Source organism: Artibeus jamaicensis, unplaced genomic scaffold (assembly GCF_021234435.1).
Source record: "Artibeus jamaicensis isolate MK-2021 breed Jamaican fruit bat unplaced genomic scaffold, CSHL_Jam_final contig_548, whole genome shotgun sequence".
Classification (NCBI taxonomy): Eukaryota; Metazoa; Chordata; class Mammalia; order Chiroptera; family Phyllostomidae; genus Artibeus; species Artibeus jamaicensis.
This window is the reverse complement of record NW_026521883.1, coordinates 22,734,379-22,752,549: the sequence shown is the minus strand read 5'-3', so window position 1 is coordinate 22,752,549 and position 18,171 is coordinate 22,734,379. Positions and strand designations below refer to the sequence as shown.

At 39.1% G+C, this 18,171-nt stretch overlaps 1 protein-coding gene across 4 annotated transcripts in view; it reads left to right on the top strand.

Annotated features, from left to right (window-relative positions):
- Window positions 1-18,171, top strand: part of SLC12A1 (solute carrier family 12 member 1) — a 77,036-nt gene that overhangs the window by 7,633 nt on the left and 51,232 nt on the right. Inside the window, exons 3-9 of one of the 4 annotated variants that reach the window (XM_037156472.2) lie at window positions 4,690-4,821; window positions 4,975-5,050; window positions 9,983-10,078; window positions 10,600-10,695; window positions 12,571-12,710; window positions 14,299-14,409; window positions 16,689-16,800. In XM_037156472.2, the coding sequence (XP_037012367.1) occupies window positions 4,690-4,821; window positions 4,975-5,050; window positions 9,983-10,078; window positions 10,600-10,695; window positions 12,571-12,710; window positions 14,299-14,409; window positions 16,689-16,800 (763 nt within the window). Of the gene's footprint in view, window positions 1-4,689; window positions 4,822-4,974; window positions 5,051-9,351; window positions 9,448-9,982; window positions 10,079-10,599; window positions 10,696-12,570; window positions 12,711-14,298; window positions 14,410-16,688; window positions 16,801-18,171 lie in introns of all 4 variants that reach the window. The other 3 variants (XM_037156475.2, XM_037156473.2, XM_037156476.2) reach the window with 3 other exon arrangements.

The window sequence follows — 18,171 nt, the reverse complement described above, 5'->3', positions numbered from 1 at the left end:
ACAAACATAATAATATTGATAGTTAAGATATAAAATGTGAGTCAAATTAATTGTTTTTTCTGAAATGAACCTTAAGAGTTCTCTGGTCCTTTCTGGAATTCGTTTTAGAGCAATCTAGGGGCAGCATTCTGAGAGGCACAGGTGGAATGAGGTCGGCCACCTGTTGGTAACTGTTGGAGCGGAGTGGTGGGTCATGAGAAACATTACTCTTCCTAGTGCTGCATAGGTTTAAACATTTCAATAATAAAGGAAAGTTTAAAACAATGAGAAAGGTATTATATAGTCCTAAATATTTATGGAACTACTCAGTAGTGGTCTTAAATTTCCACTTTCCCTAGATGATAGGCTAAAAACTTGAAAACATGTATCTAATTAGAACTTAAAGAATAAATATGTTAATTTTTTTCGTTTACCCCTTAATCTGTATATGACTGAAGCTTTACTAGTTTATCTGCATTAGTGCAGCAAAAATTTTTATCAAATGGTCTTTCTTTTTTTTTTCCATTTTTCTTTCTGAGTCACTTTATTTTATCTTCTCTGAATACTTGATGCACAGGTACAAATTCTCAGTAAATAAATAATCATTCCCTAAAGCGATGCAATTTAAAATGCATTTATGAAAGGTTGTGGGTCATCATTTATGATAATGGAGTGTGAACAAATTAATTCAAAGTATACAGGAAAAAACTGGTTTCAGGCAGCAATCATGAAACTTTTATTAGTCTCCCAGACTTCGGTCCCAAGAACATGCAGCAGCCAGGAGTCTGCCTGCCACTGGCAACAGTTCACAGCCACTAAGCCCCACAGAGCCTCCACCCGCAGCCTTGGCCACACTTTGATGATAAGGTGACTTTATAATTGCTGTTTGGGCTTGCAAAAAAGGCTGTTATTAAGAAGTGATACCAAGTTTTGCTTTGTCATGTTGGAACAGGAAGAGGGCAAACACAGAAAAATGATTTTGCCTTTAGAGTAAACTACTTCAAAGTAAGATTTTCAGAAAACCCAGCAAATTTATCCTCATTTGCAGTATCCAGGAAAAGGTTAAATAACTTGCTGAAGGACACACCCTGAATTAATTGCATAGCCAAAACCAGACTCCAAGTCTTCTAGTGTATGTGGTGCAGCGGTCGGCTCCCACGTGAGAGTGAGCAATGGGATGCATTCTGTACTCGTGAATTTACTATCAGACCTTTGCAGGCAATAGAAGAAATCTATGCATTCAAATTTTTCCCCCTCCAAGGTATAAATATATTTAAAACTTTGAAACTCTAGTAGGTTGAACATATGTACCTAAGGAAGGGCTACGCATCTTACACTGTCTCTATTTTTGAAGAGTTAAGAAAATATTGCCTTACTAGTTTCCATATATGATTATTTCCCTCACATGCCTTACAGAATATTCCTTTTGTGTTATATCATGATGTCTTAGTGATAACTTGAAGAACTGTTAAACATTAGTGGAAGGAAATCAATCAGATGGAAATGTTCATTTAAAGAGTAATGTTAAATATCTTAGTCATCCTGCAGCCTACTTTGTGAGATGTGTTTCACAGGAATTAGCATTCTCATTCATCCAGATCTAAGGGTCACAGTTACCCCCAGAGTTCATCAGAGAGCAGAGCAATTTCCTGGACCAAACCTTCAAGTTCAGGTTTAATCATAAAACATGAGTTTTATTCCCAGGATAGCTTTTACAAAGCAAGTGATTAAGGCTTTATCTCATGTGATCCCCAATTAATGCAGGGAAAGGAAATTGCCTGTTCCCTGAATGAGTACCTGCCAATGGTCTGGCCATGGGTCTTTTTCTTCCCCCCAGTATATTAACATTTAAATAACAATTTTTAAATTAATTCACTTCCCAATTATGTGACACGCAATATTATATTAGTTTCAGTGTACAACATAGTGATTAGACATTTATATACCTTATGAAGTGATCACCCATCTGACACCATATATAGTTATTATAATTTTATTACTATATTCCCTTATAACCCCGTGACTATTTTTATAATTGGCAATTTGTACTTCTTAATCTGGCCATGGAATCTTGATTAACTAGAGTACTGACAAGTTTTAGAGTTTTTTTCTCATGATAAGTCAATAAATGAATCTTCTAACCAAATAATCTCTTCAACATTCATAGACATTTTAACACATTGCTCAATTCCCTGCTCTCACTGATTTTCCAGCTGTGGAAAATGAAAGTTACATTTGACACACTCAGTCACCTTACATGCGTAGAACTTTCTTAGAGAAAAGTTGAGTTTGTAATTGATTGGAAAACAACCTTAACTCTTTCATCCATCTGTAACTGGCTGTATGATATTGACACGTGTCATCCTACATGCTAGCGGCAAGTCACATGTGCTGCTGAGCATCTGTAATGGGGCCAGTCCAAATGGAGATGCTCTGTTGGCATAAACCACATGCCAGGTCTCCAAGACACAGCGTGAAAAAAAGAATGGAAAGTACCTCATTACTCCTTTTATACCAATTATATGTTGAAGTGATAATATTTTATATAGATTCTATTGAGTAAATTATATTATTAGGATGGTCTGTGATTCAGGCTCCTCCTACAAGGTGGGGTGCTAAACTGTTCATGAATATTTACATTGCAAATATTAAAAATATGATATTCCTCAGAAATTAAATATACATTTTAAATTTAAGGGTCCACATTACAACCCATGCTATTTTACTAATTTCTTTTTACTTTTTAAAAAGTAACTACTGAAAAATTATGAATTACATATATAACTTGCATCCGTGGCTGGTATAGAGCACTAGGTCCTTCCCTGTTAGTTCAGTCTCCGTGTCCATGGACTTTATTTATTCATATCTTACACTGATGTGCATATATGATGTCAACTTTCAATTATCTGTGCAAATCAGGACTTAAGGATGCTTAATTAAGATATACCTTGGGTAATTCAGAACTAAACTTTAACTATCAAGTTGTGTCCTTTGTTGTCCAACTTTTCTCGCCAATGCTGTTGTAAGATAATAAAATAATACGGCTTTGGATTGTTTTCCATTCCTTTTTCTCTCTTAATGTGGCCTGCACAAAGAAAACAGTGAGAAATGGAATGCCCAATAGGGAAGGAAGAGAAAGAAAATAGAAAGCATGAATGGGTAAGAAACTCAGTTACCAGCTCCTAAGAGATGAAGAGCAGGTGGCCTTCAAGTTCACTTTATGAATTCAGTGCTGTTTATCAATGGCCTATTGGATGAGGCCTTGACTGGCATTGATGAGAAGTAACCCACATCACCATCTTCCTTCAATTCAGTGGACTCATTGCATTGTATTACATTGGCTTCCCTGCTCACATTAGTATTGTGAAAAAAGCCTTATAGGAGAACAATGTTGGGAGAAATCCTTATGTAGAGAGAGAGGTTTAAAAAATTCTGGAAGGAGACATAAAGTAAAAATCAACTGGAGTAAACAGCCTAAATTAGGGTCAGTTTACAGTGCATAGCCTAATGACACACAACAGCCCAAAGCAGCAAGAATCCTTGAGCAGGGCAAGGGCAAGAACTTCAATCATTCCCAAATAAGGTTCTTATAATAAGTACTGAGTATTTATTTCACACCAGTTCCATTTTAGAGAGGGGAAAAAATGCCCTTGTCTAAAACCTATTACACATCATTCTGGGCTTAAAACATTTAAACAAAATAAAGTTGTCCTTTAATAATGATGATTAAGTGCTGAATTAAAAGACTTCCCCAATTGTCTCAAACCCCTTCCCAGAAAGATTGCTTTGGGAAGTACACTGGGGTGTAGTCTAACCATTAATGAGTCAGGTAAGTGTCAGATAGGCTAAATCCAGTGGATGCTCCTGAAATAAATAAAGGTCATGCCTAAAAAAGCACTTAGCGAGTTGTTTTTTGAGAGAAACTGAGCTTTCTCTCACCTTAAATTCATAGACTTCCTACTGATGAGGAAGGTCTTTTTCAAAATTAAGCCCAGGGAAAATCAACAAATAAATAATGGTTTGACCTTTTTTATACTACTCATTTCTACTCAGCCTGTCTTTCTAATTGTGAGACTTCTCTTCTTCTGTACAATACTAACGGCACAGCCAACAGTTCTCAGGCAAAGGCATGTTGCAGCTGAAAGAAGTTCTCCCTACAGAAATAGCCCCCTCGTAGCCATGTGGTGCCTTCAAATGTTTCTCTTAAAAATAAAAAGTCTATATTCTTCCACTGAATCTTCTTAAAGATATTCTGACATGAGTAGAGAAGTTTTGTCATCATTATTTGAGATGAGTAAAATGATGCCCATAGACAGTAATGGGAGGAAGGCCAGGACCTCCATAACATGAGGAAGGTTAACTTTCAGGCCCTCTTCTCAAAGGCCCTCATTCGCTTACAATAGACTTTCCTCTCTTGATCACGCCCCTTCTTTTCTCTTTTTTCCTTTTGTGTTCTAAACAAATCCAAATCTGGCCATTTATTCTACGGTAATATTCTTATCAGTACAACTGCCTGGGTTCCTTTACTACACCTGCAGTCTTGGTGCCTAAAATCACTCAGCTTCCCAGGAAAATTAATGATCTTATTAAAATGTGTACAGTATTTTTGTCTAAAAGTGTATGTCCATTGTTTTGATTGGTGCTGAACTTTGTATGGAACCGTGTGTTTATTGACCATTTCCTGTGTTTTTGCTGTCTGTAAAAATGCAGAATGTGGCAGTGGCCCCAGGTTCGGCTGACAGGGTGGCTAACGGTGATGGGATGCCGGGAGATGATCCAGCTGAAAACAAAGAAGAAGATAAATCCGGTGCTGTGAAGTTTGGATGGGTGAAAGGTGTGCTGGTGAGAAAGCTCCTATGTTTACAAACGAAAGTTATCCATTCAGTGTTCTAGTAGACGGAGTGTTAGCAAGGCCTGAACACCAGACTTGCAGAGACCTGGGTTCTGCCCCTCTCTCAGTTCTCATGTCCCTTTCAATGTGCCTTCCATTCACAGGTAAGATGCATGCTGAATATCTGGGGTGTCATGCTCTTCATTCGCCTCTCCTGGATTGTTGGAGAAGCTGGAATTGGTAAGCACTTTTTCCTCTCCTCTATAATTTCTGATGTAAAATATAAACTCAATAAGCAACTTGTGTTCACCATTAATGCTGAATATGAGTTGAAGGTCAGAGAAGAGCTTTTGGGCTTTTTTGCCTTTTCTCTCAGAACATGTTTGTCAGAGAGGAAAGGTGAAGTGCTAACCCCTGGGAGACTGGAATTTTCCAGCGTGCCAACCAGATAAATGCTGTAGGAAATTTTCAGTATTTTCATAGAGTTTCAGGTGACAGGTATATAGATGCACATTCATCTTAAATAATAGTATTCATATTTGGGGACATACTGACATTTATCAGAGTATCCATCCCCCTTATGATTATTGGCAAAACTTCACTAAGTAAAAAAATAACTGGTGGAAAACAGGTGAAAGTGGGACCTGACTAATAAAAATGCTAAATTGTTGAACACCTTCCAAAGAAAATAATTGTGTCAATTTCAGATATCAGCAGTAAGAAAAAAAGGTTAACAAAATACTGCAAGATAGAAGCTTAAAGTCATAGATAAAATGACTGAGATACTGTATATAACTTGGTAATTTTTTCCAAATGAAAAATGGATGATGTTGTAATTATTTAATGTTTTCAAATATTATATTCTATTTAAAGTATTATTTCCTATGGCAATTTTTTTGTTGTTGAGAGTATATTAATAATATTTTTTTGAAAAATTTATTTGAATTTTATCAAAGTTCCTGACTTACTGCAATAAAAACTCATGGCATTCTACTCATGGAAAATACATTATGGATTTACTCTTGGGGAAGACTTATAAATCATTAGCATCAAAAACATACAGATTTGGATGTGTTTTCAGATTCTACTCCAGAATGTATCTTAATTCAAAGTTAAAAGGTACTTGGTCATTATTTATTGCCTTCACTTCTCAAAACACATTTCAGAATCATCAGAAAACTAACTCAGAAAAAGGAAGGGCTGGGTTGCAATTTGAAAAACTGGAACCGGTTCCCATAGTTCCTCCATGTTTCATGCTTGGCAACTGCTCAGTTCCTGACAAAGGGCTGCTTGCTGGCTTTATGATGCGTATCAAATGAATGCTTACAGCCACAGGGCCCAAAATAAGTGTATGCCGGTCCATGGAAAATCTGCATCTTAATATTGCCAAGTTTTGCTCCAGGGTTTCATGCAAAATTGGGTTTTTAAGGGCAGTTAAGTAACTTATTGAGATCATCAAGAAACATTACTTTGTTTGGAGGTGTGAGCATAGCCAAGGGCAAGAGTAATTCTTTTTAATGCAACTTATTTAACATCCATATGTTTGTGCCATAATCTGAACTTTAATCAGATCTTACATTACTCTTCACAGGCAATCCAGTTTCATGTTTACTGCAAAACCATAAAATCCAAAGAATCCTATCTTCTGCTAAACTGTTTATTATGCTTTCAGACATCAGCATTGTTTTAATAAGGACCTTTTATTTAAGCAGTTCAATCCTACCTTCGAAAAGAGTAGAGTTCTAACTAAATGGGTGTTAAGTCTTGCACTATCCTTTCCTTTGAGTGGCGGGTCTTTTTCTTTTAATTCTCAGAAAATAGATTTTCATGAGTAACAGAAACTTATTACCACTCTTACTCAGTTTTACTGGCCTTTGCTCTAAGCTTAAAGCTAAATGAGTTCATCAAGTCACCACCACCTGGGTCCTGTTGGAGCCTCCTTTATTGGGCAAGAAAAGAAACAATACAAGTAGTTTCTTTTTGCTTTGGGAATAATTTGGGGTTTCCCATAAGCATAACCACCAGGTAGGGAAGAAGGGCATGAAAAGCAGGTATGCCCTGAAGCAAGTTATTTATACCTTGTGAGCTTTATTTTCTCATCTACAAATTAGGGAACTGGATTGTTTCCTAATTAATTGTTCTAAAATAATGCTAAAGGACCTTGCTGAATAGACAGACACACATTGAGATAGGCTGAGGATAGTATGATAATTTTTCAGATGATGCTGTACATAAGAACTACCTGGGAAATTAAGTTGTAAAACAACAGAATCCAGGGACTTACTTTGAAAGATCCAAACTCAGTAGGTGTGGCATTTTTAGTGAGAACCCCAGGCATTTCCTGAAGCAGGTGGTTAAAGGACTGCACTTTGAGAAAATCATGAATTGAGTGTTCTCTAAGCTGCCTTTTACACTGTGATTTTATATTTGTGTGAGAGAAGCAAATTTCTCAATGTTTAAGTGTATAAAATTTGTTTCGGGGTTTAATACAGTTAACTGAAATGTATGCAATCAATGCCAAAGGATAAGTTAAGAATTGTTGAAAAATAGAGGCAAGAGTAGGGAGATAATAAAATCAGAGTTGGTTTAATACCCTGAAATGCGAACTATATGGTTCTGTACAACTGATAGGGTGAGCTAAACATTTGATAACAGACTTACTCAAAACAAAGACAAAAGGAAATGATGTGCAAAAAATTGTTAAAAGTCACTTTTATGGGTACCAAGAACTGAGGTCACATGGTGTTGGACAGGTGAGGTTCACCCCAGGATTCCTGCAATGGATAGGGAGAATTTAGTGCAACTGTTTGTTTCCACACCAAACTTTCTAGAGCAGACAGAGCCAAAACAATATGGTCCAAATATGCATGTCGTGCCCACACTCTGCCTCTTGCTACTTCACTTTAACCAGTAAAATAGCCTAGAGATTTCTGCGAGAGCCAGAATATAGCTGAGAGTGCCAAAAGGGCCAGCCTCTAGTACCTCATTCCCATTTCTATCCTAACCTCCCTGGACTTCCCTTTCTCCCAGGGAATGTCCGGGAAGAGCACAGCCTCTCTTGGCTGATTACCTTTCTAATCATCCTTGGGATGAGTGAGACTGCCAACAATTATGGAGCATCCGTTTTATGTCAGGGATCATACAAAACGGGCCCAGGCAAAAACGTTCTGGCTGGAGCCAGTGTGATTTCAGTGCCTGTGACCCCTGAATGCTCCCTGAATTCTGGGTCAACCTTCATTGAAGAGGATATTACAGCAAAAGAATACTGTTTTCCATCTACTGATATTAGGCTCATTGGCTAGAGCTCTGTAAATGAGACTGACAAAAGACAGATTAATGAGAGAAAATCAATCAGAAGTTTACTAACATGGGTAGTGTATACACGTGAAAAGAAGACTCAGCAATGGCTCTCAGCAAAGTGGTGATTTGAACTTGTGCTTATACAGAATCTAAGAAGATGATACATTTTTAGAGAAGTGACCAGACAAAAGGAAAGGACTGAGTTTTTAGGTTGGCAAATTGTGGGAAGGCAAATATATGGAGGAACTAATGGAAGATAAGTAAAGTTTGTTATGTTCCTCTGGTATCAATTCCAGCTTATAAAGGTCTAGAATGGTCTCTGGTGTGTTTACAAATTTGTGCCGTTTTTTAAGCAAATATAGGGAGGTATCTACTTCTCAATTGCCTTTAACTCAAAATAATCCTTAGCTAAAGGCACCCTCGCCTTCCTTTAAATTCTGGCTCACCACTTTTTCCCTCTCATAATCATTGACTTCTGTACCATAAGCTTCTGGAGGAAAGCTTTTTTTTTTTCATTTTATTTGCTCCTTGTACTTCTCATGCTACCTAACACATAGCTGGATATGCAGTTGGCTTTTCATAAACAATAGTTGTTATGACTGCGGGATCTGATCAAAAAGCAGTGCCACTGACTGTGACCTGCATGCCACGCACTATGCTAGCCACTTACCCACGCACCCTTTCTAATTTTATTGCCACTTTTGACTCAGAAAATAAGTAACTTGTCAGAGGTCACATAGCCAGTGAGTGGAAGTAGTTCAATTTGATTCTTTCCACATTATTTCCCTGCCAGATGAACAATCTGTTATATTGTATGTAATTCTCCACTCCTACACAACCAAATGTACACAAAAAGATAGTTACCTGAAAAGGTGAACATCCACTCTTTAGTTAGAGGAACAGCTTAGTACTGTGTAGACCAATTACCATGTTTATAGGTGTCCTTAGAACTTTGTCATCATAAATGGGGTTCACATTAAATTTTGACCAGCTATAGTTGCTTAGTTGTGTGCAACTTCACACTGCGTTTTAGCTCTTGAGTTTCTAGGATCTGTGCTGCTATAGGCAGGAAACTTTAAATCTGAGCACTTACTCTGTGGTGACTGTTAAGCCAGCTTGTTAATTCAAATGTGGTCCTTCCGTGAAATGTGACCCTAGACTTGCTGGCCTTTTTTGTAAACGATCTAATGGATTGTTCCACCCATTAATTAATTGCCTTTATTTTTCCTCTCCCAACTGAGGTCTTGGTGTGATTATCATCGGCTTAGCCGTGACAGTGACTGCTATCACTGGTCTATCCACCTCTGCTATTGCCACAAATGGATATGTCAGAGGAGGTAATTAAACTTGTGACCCGCACAATCATTGGTAAGGTAAAGGCAACAGAGGCTCAAATAGTTCACCAGTGACCTTTTTGGAGTATTTTTAAAGGTAATCCAAGTTGGTTCCTTACTCCCCCACCCCTCAGGCAAGAGAGAGGCAAGAAGAATGGTGAAGGATTTAACCTTTGTCAACCCCTCAACTTTCTCACTCAGGTTCCTTTCAAGCAAGAGAGAAGGTCAAATGTCATGTTTTCTCTTTTCACAGCCAGGGCGGTTTCTCTCCCAGGACACCAGCACTAGTCAACTTTTCCTTTCCAGGGCTGCAGCTCACACTTTTACTTCTGGAAACCATCCTTCACCCTAATGAGCAGCTCTCCGACTTGATCTGTATGCCAGGCAAGCCGGTTTCTCAGTGTCTCCGTAGCACAACGGAACTCCGTTGGGGCCCACGGCTCGGATATAAAAAATTAAAGGCAGTGTAGTTTGTGGCAACAGGGAATCCATGGAAGACAAGTAAAATATAATATCTTTTATCTTTCATTGCTGACAGGTCTCGGAGTTCTCATAATTCTTCTTTCCACCATGGTAACTTCTATTACTGGGTTGTCAACTTCCGCAATAGCAACTAACGGGTTTGTTCGTGGAGGTAAAATTTCTAAGATATCTAATGCTCTCATCACTTGCTACGGGTAGGCAAAAACTTTCTATATATACGTATTTTTTTGATGGGAACGAGAAAGTAGCCCAGTGTTCTGGGAGCCTGGCTAGCCCCTGATGAGCTGGAGCCCGGAGGAAACGTAATGTACTAGGAGCGCGGTCCCAGTTCCCTCCGGGCAGCTGCGGCCTCCTTTCCGAGGGCCTCTCTCTCAGGTTGCAGGTCCTGGTATGCAGGTGTTCGATTTCCTCAGGTAAAGGTTCCCTTTTTCAGGCAAGTCTGCATTCCTCCTGCTGGCGTTTCTTGGAAAACGATCCCTGGACATAGCTTCAGTTTTAAAGTTTACTACATTTCAGGTGTTCCCTGGAACTTCGTGGAATGGGACTCTTTAGAACATTCCAGGTTTTTCGTGGGGAGATGGATCCTTCCGTGACAAGAGTCAGGCTGCTGCCTCCTGAAGTGGACTTTTGGGAAGTCCTGGAGCCAAACGCTTTTCTTGGGGGGTTTTGCAGGTCTTGGCGTCATCGTCATTGGCCTGAGTGTGGTGGTGACAACACTCACAGGTATTTCTATGTCTGCCATTTGCACAAATGGAGTCGTAAGAGGAGGTAAGCCAATTAATTCATTTACTTATGACTGCACGCTTTGGTGACATGGCAACCTTTAGAGTTGGTTTAATGTTGGAAATAAAAATTGTATATTGATAATTAGTCTCCAAAGATTTAAAATAAAAGAACCCAAAATGTAAGGAGTAAGGCAAAATTATTCTCAACTAATATTAAGAGATCTCCAGAAAAGACTTCGTCAACCCATTTCCAGTGAGTAAACATGTTTATGAAGTAGAGAGTGACCAGGTGTGAGAAAGAAGGCGTTCCTCTGTGCCTCGGATGAGCCCTGCAGGCCGTCTCCCGGGCCCTTCCCCAGTGCCCTGGCTAACACTGCTGATACTTCCCACCCAGTCAGTCCTCATAGCTCACCCCAACACTCTGTTTCCAGTGGCCCACAGCCGTGAAAGATCTTCAAAAAGAAGAGAAAAACAAACAAAACAGTTTCTTTCAGATCATCCAGGAGCAAACAGTCCTAAGCAGAAAATGAAGGGGGTAAAGTTGACCCATGTTCTAAGTTCTCTTCTTCTCCGTTCCCATTCTGCTTTGGTTCTTCAGGGTCTCTCCTTGGGCATTGTATCCATATCTCCTACCGCAGGCCTTCAAAGCACCATCCTACCCACAACATCCCTCCTCTCACAATTTCTGCCTGGCTGTCATTTCGACCAAGCCTAAGGAACTGGCTGGCCAATTTATTTAAAGTAATCTGCACAAAGGAAATAATGGGTATTTGCCCCACTTAGATAATAGGTTACATTTTTAGAGAGGGCTTTGACCCCTTAACCTGTAAGAGTTACTACAGTGGAGGCAATTCGTCTTCAGTAAAAGATTGTTTTGATTTTTTTTTAGTTTTTTACTTTTTTAATTTAATCTTTATTGTAATTTTTTTCTATAACCATTTGGTCCCCTCGGACCCCCCCTCTCCCCAGCAGTCACCACACCACTGTCCACATCCACGAGTCCTTTCCCCTTTTTACCCAATCCCTCCACCCCACAACCTCCCTCCACCACTAGCTGTAGATATGTTTGTTCAATATCATTTCCCTACCAGTTCCATCCACCTCAAAGACTAGCTTGGTATAGGAAGCTATTAATTTACTATGTCTGCACTAACATCTACTTATCCAGGCCTCTCGATGTGTGGTCCTTTTTCTCTCACCGACACGCTCTTGGTGCTCTCTAAGGAGTTAACCAGCCGAGCTCAGTCTTTCACGTGCACAGAAATTCAGCCATATATAGGGCTACCTTCTGAAGGTCCAAGGCAGAAGCAATTGTTCCAGGTTCTCCTTCCCTTTCTTCCCATTTGTCACCTCCATACACATCATGCCTTTTCGAGCTAAAAACATTTTTTAAAAGTCTGATTTATATAGTGGATAATATAAAAATGGTACACTACACAGGTACCATTTTTATACAGCAAATATGTACCAGAAAATTATAATAGAAAGGAAGTTAGAATAACAATGATAAACTTTGCCCACTTCATTGTTTGCCTAGGCCTGCCTGTTCTTGGAAATTTCAGATATAAAATTTTACCTCAGTTATATTCAATAATGTAACAACTCTCCAATGAACTTTTGTAAAAGACAAAGCATTGTTGGTAAAGTTTACTGTGTTCTTTTTTGTCACACTTGTATATAATTAGGTTTCAATAAGTTGGGTTTACTAAATCAGGATAGTTCTATGGTAGGTTATGTACAGAGTGCAAGGAAGGGTTAAGCTATTTATTAAGGTAAAACAAGATTCCCAAAATTATTAGGAAATTAGCATCTTTTTATTAGAATAATTAATATTTTATATGTTCTCAAAGTTACTTTGCCATATAAACTAAGTCCCTTAGCAGTTTCTCAAAGTAAAGTATATTCATTTTTGTTTCAGGTGGAGCCTACTATCTTATTTCCAGAAGCTTAGGGCCAGAATTCGGTGGGTCAATAGGCTTGATCTTTGCTTTTGCCAATGCAGTGGCTGTTGCTATGTATGTGGTGGGATTTGCTGAGACTGTGGTAGACCTTCTTAAGGTAAGTAAAAGCTTTTCTTCAGCCAAGCAACAAATTTTACTCAATTTGCCTTGTCAGGGCACTAGGTCATATTATGGTAATATGGCACGATGAGAAGAAATACATTTATTCTGCAGAATATGGAAATTCAATATAGTTGAAGGAGCCCTAGGTTTGGCATCAGAGCTGGCTTAAAATCATGGCTCTCACATTCACCAGCTGATATATTTTAGACCAGTCCCTCTATTCATCTGAAGTTTGTTTTCCAAATGGTTAATGTAGGCTAATATTGTTTTATACATTTCACATAAATGTGGTACAAATCATGAAATAATGTACATGAAATACTACATAAAATACAAACCATAAGATAGATAATGGGTGTTATTATCAGCAGCAATACAGTACTCCCATTCCATTCACTGAGGATAAGCTCTAAGACCTCCAGTGGCTACCTAAGACTACGGGTATTACTAAGCCTATATATACTATGTTTTTCCTATAGATATTTATGCTAAAGTTTATAAATTAATCACACTAAGAGGTTGACAATAACTCATAAGAAAATATAACAATTAAAAGAACATGCTGTAATAAAAGTTATATGGATATGACCTCTCTCAAAATACCTTATTGTACTGAGCTCACTTTTTCACTTAAATGAAGCACTCTCTAACTTTGGCCTATCTGAATTGCCAGCACACTGCCAAGATTCACATCCAGGTGAGACAGAGCAGGACAACACAAGATTTCACCACACTACTCAGAATGGCAGTCAATTTAAAGCGTATGAATTGTTTATTTCTGAAATTTTCGATTTAATATTTTTGGACCATGGTTGACTGTGGGTGACTGAAACCACGGATGGAGAAACCACCAATAAAAGGGAAACTACTGTATTACTGTCATAAGTATAGATTTCCAAACAGAAAGAAACTTAAAACATCAGAATAACTCACTGCAGAAAAACAGGCATTTCCTGGTGTAGGTGCCCCATCTATAGCCAGTGGTGCATACGGGAGACATGAATCACCTGGCCTACGAACTCATGTCTAGTCCTCCTTTGTGGTAGGGATAGCATTCACCGAATTTAGCTGCTAACAGTACCTCTGTCAAAAAACTAGGTGAATGAATGAGCGGGGTATATAGTTCATAAGGTATTCTATCTTCAGGAGATGCATTGTCTGCTTTGTGTAGTTGGTTCTTTAATTGAATAACACTTATTTTCCAATATGCACAGTGGAAACTACCCATTTCTATTCGTCTAGGATATCCCTGACACACGAAAATAACTAGTCATTCTGAAACAATACATGGTGTATGTATGTGCACTTACTTTTACCTAGTGCTGTGATAGCTTCTAAAGCTGTGACTAGAATGAATCTCTAAAATTTCCATCTCCTAACCTTGGCTATCAAATGCCTATTATCATAAGAAAAAAATTAATGTTAAGTTCTTTATCTTATCAAGTTTATGAGCACTTCATTTTCCAGTTATTCTGTATGACCCCAGACATTAGTGTATTAGTATTCATCTTACTGTTAAATGATACAATAAATATGCAAAAGAGAACGCTCCAACTCTAACCGTTGTTGTGATTTTTCCCCAGGAGAGCGATTCAATGATGGTGGATCCAACCAATGACATCCGGATAATAGGCTCAATCACAGTGGTGATTCTTTTAGGAATTTCGGTGGCTGGAATGGAATGGGAAGCAAAGGTAAATTTCTTAAAATTTGGTTTCCAACAACTGCTGGTCAGGCCCTGGATAAATTGCAAGGAGAGACAGAACTCCTATCGAGAAAGAAGTACTGTTATTACTTGCCATGAAAAAGTTGCAGGTTAGCGCTCTGCAGAACACCAAGCCCTCAGAGCAGGAGTCCAAGCAGTCTGGACTCACAGCGCATGTGCGACACGATCAGACCTGAGCTTTGAGCTGCTCTGCTCTCATGGTGCAACAGAGCCACTGAGGTTGGCGCCGTCTTTATTTACAGATCGCGTTTTGATGGCAGCAACAGCACATGCTGGGAGCCTGTGTCTCCCAATCACACCCTCGTTAACTCCTTTCAGGTGGTTATGGGTGCCGAAACCAAAAGAAATGGCAAGTGCATTGAAGGAAGGTAATAGAGGCAGAAACTATCATTCTCTGAAATCCAGTTCTTCAGCAGAAAATTGGAGGACAACGTAGGCCTTGGAACTAGGGAATATCTGTATTTAAATAGTAGTAAAACCGTTAGTAAATTTTTAAATGGCAGGAAACATGTCTTTTTGCATGCTTTGTAACTCTGTACAGTGACTGGTACAATTGAAAATGAATCTGTGTGCCTGGAGAAGGCACAGGCAATAAAGAGATGGCCTGAGCCTTCCACCTACATAAGGCAATAGGGACATTCCTGAACCGCACTTGTCTACAGATTATGCATTCATGCATCAAACAAAAATGGATTACCTGCTCACATGTGGGGGGAATTCTGCTAGCCACTGGATATTTATTCCATTACGAAAGAAACAGGCACAATTTCTACCCTAGCTGAGTACATGCTTGCCTCGGCCCGCGAGGCAGTCAACGGGGTCCGCCGATATACCTGTAACGGATGAAGGGGGATGGGACAGGAGGCGCGAAGAATGGCAGCAAGACAAAGGATTCTGATCAAGCTGCAAATTTTATTTCAAAATGGAGGGAGTTATATAGAGGAGGGCAGTGGAGGAAGTGCAGTGGATAGGTGGCTTCAAAGCGTGCTCTAGCCTGCGATTGGCCGGGGGGTGCATGGCGGGTGCGTGATCAAGGCACTGATTGGTGTGCCACCCGCATGTCCAGGAGGGGGAGTTCTATGGCTCCTAACCGCAGCATCCTGTTATTCAGGCGCAACCTTCAGGTCGGATTGTATCAGCCTGTTTCAGGCTTATCCCAGCCCCCAACACATGCTCTATGAGGATATGAGTAATAATCAAGGAGATAACAAGTACATATAAAATGGTAAATTTTAAAAGTACTATAACAGCAATAAACAGGGGACTGAGATGGAAAATTATGGGGAATGTACTTTCAATGAGTTTGTTCCCTGAGGGAGGCCACGCAGTCTCATGGAGCAGAGGGCAGAATTTAAACTTCCAGCTTTGCTCTCAGCATGCTTGGATTTGAATCTAGTTTATATCCATATGGCCTCTAGTAAATTGCTTAACTGATCTGTGCCTCAATTTCTTTATCTTTAAATGATGATAATGTTACCTACTTCACAGAGTTATTGGTGGTATTACATATCTGAAAGAATACTGGTAAAGTTAAATCTACAGCTGTTATATTGAAAGCCCTTGGTGAACATTAGCTGCTATTTGGATTCAGTGATTGAGGAGGTAACTAAGACTGAAAGGAAGAAAAGAAAGAAACAGTTCTGCAAAAAGTAGAAGTGCCTTCTTAGCAGAATGAGCAGCACATGGAAATGCCAAGCAAATAAACACCTCTAAATGTATGGGGAACTAAAAAAAAAGGGCAATTTGGCTGGTCAGCCTTGTAGACTGCTTGTGCTGGGCACATAATCGCAGCCCAACATCAAGTGCACTGAGTGTTAGGGGAACTCTGTGAGTCATTCTGTGTTCTCATACTCCTGCAGTTATTAGCTCTGGGAATGGGAGAAATCCATGGTGCTCTGCCTGAAAGGGAAATAAAGTCTATCAGTGTTAAAGCTTTGGGCTCCATTTATATTCCTGAGAACACTGCAGCAGGATACCTGCCCAGTACTTAGAATGTTCTTGTAATGTCAACTTTAAATACCAAACACATGCTCCCATTGAAAATGTGATATCTGTAGTCAGACCAAATAAGGCTCATTAAGATGCTATTCTGTAAGGGTCCACTTATCACTTAATTCAGGTAGTAGAGTCTTAACTGGAATAACCAGATAGCATCTTTGTTCAGTGTACACATCACTTTCATGATTACATAAAAAGTTGTTAAATAAATGTAATTTGGCTTTTTTTTTTTTTACTTTGCCATTCCAGGCTCAAGTGATCCTTTTGGTTATTCTTCTTATTGCTATTGCAAATTTCTTCATTGGAACCGTCATTCCAACCAACAATGAGAAGAAGTCCAAAGGTTTCTTTAACTATCAAGGTACATGCGACAAATAAGTTGCTTTGCAATAAATGGTCCTCCATTGCTCCCCTCCGTCGCCATCCCTGTGACCTCGACTCTAGCCCTGTGATCCAGGGAAGAGCCAGAGGTTGGGTTCAGGAGCCAGAGTGAGTCAAGACCCTGCTGCTTACCAGCCAGATGGCTCACTAACCTGTGTGGGTCTCAGATTTTCCTGATCAGGTGTGAGTGATAATAATAACTTCCTGTGAGGATTTTTAAAAAGCAAATAATTAGTGGACATAAAATATCTTGAAAACCTTAAGGTTCAAGACAACTTATTGCTGTCAAAAGAGTAGGAAAAAGTGCACGTATGAAGAAAGAGAAGGAAGCTCAGACCATTTGTTCAAACACTGAGAGCACTAAAGTCACAGTCATCTTTCTCCGCTAGACTTTTTTGCACCTTGCTTTAGTAGCATTTCCTAGTTAAGCAGCACTGTCAGGTTTTTTAGCATAAACGACTATAGGAGGTACTTAGAGCAGCGTCCTGTGGTACCTTTGCTGAGCGTGGAATTTGATTTGTCTCCCCCTTTCCACTTCCCCTGTCTACCTTTTCCTAACTTTCCACTCCAGCTTACTCCAGAATCCATGTCTGAGATTTTTAAAATATCTTCCTTCATTTTCTTGGTTGTCAGTATTCATTTCTTTCTTATATCACTCATTTCTTTCTTTCTGATTATTTTTCTCTGTAAAGATCATCTTGTTTGCATTGCATGTTAGCTTCCTTTTGCTTTTTATTCTTTTTTCTCCTTCCAGCTCCTGCTGTATTTCTTTTCTGGTGCTATACATCTTTTTTCCTTGTTCTTGCATTATTCTAGTTTCTTCTGCTCATATTTATCTTCCTTTTCTTGCCCTCTTTCCCTTTCTGTTTTTTTTTTCTCTTCTAGACAATTTTTTTCATTAAAGTAATTTGGTGACAGACAACCTGTGGGATGGTATTATTTTATGATCAAATCTCCTCACAATATTATTCTCCCATATGTGAGAATTTGGTATAAAAATTCAAAATTCAAACTCAGCAGGCAGTGACTGGCTTAGAATATTAAAAGCAAAACTGTAAGGTAGGACCCCAGCTGGTGTGGCTCAGTGGATTGAGTGCTGGCCTGGGAATCAAGAGGGTGCTGGTTCAATTCCCAATCAGGGCACATGCTTGGGTTGCTGGTCCCTGGTTGGGGGGACATGACAGGAACTACACATTGATGTTTCTCTCCTTCTTTCTCTCTCACTTCCCCTCTTTCTAAAAATAAATAACGTTTTAAAAAACTGTAAGGTAGTCTCACCCACAGATTCCTGCAATTTTTTAAAAAGAGACATTATATTTATGAGTGTGCCTGTAACACCATGAAAAAATTC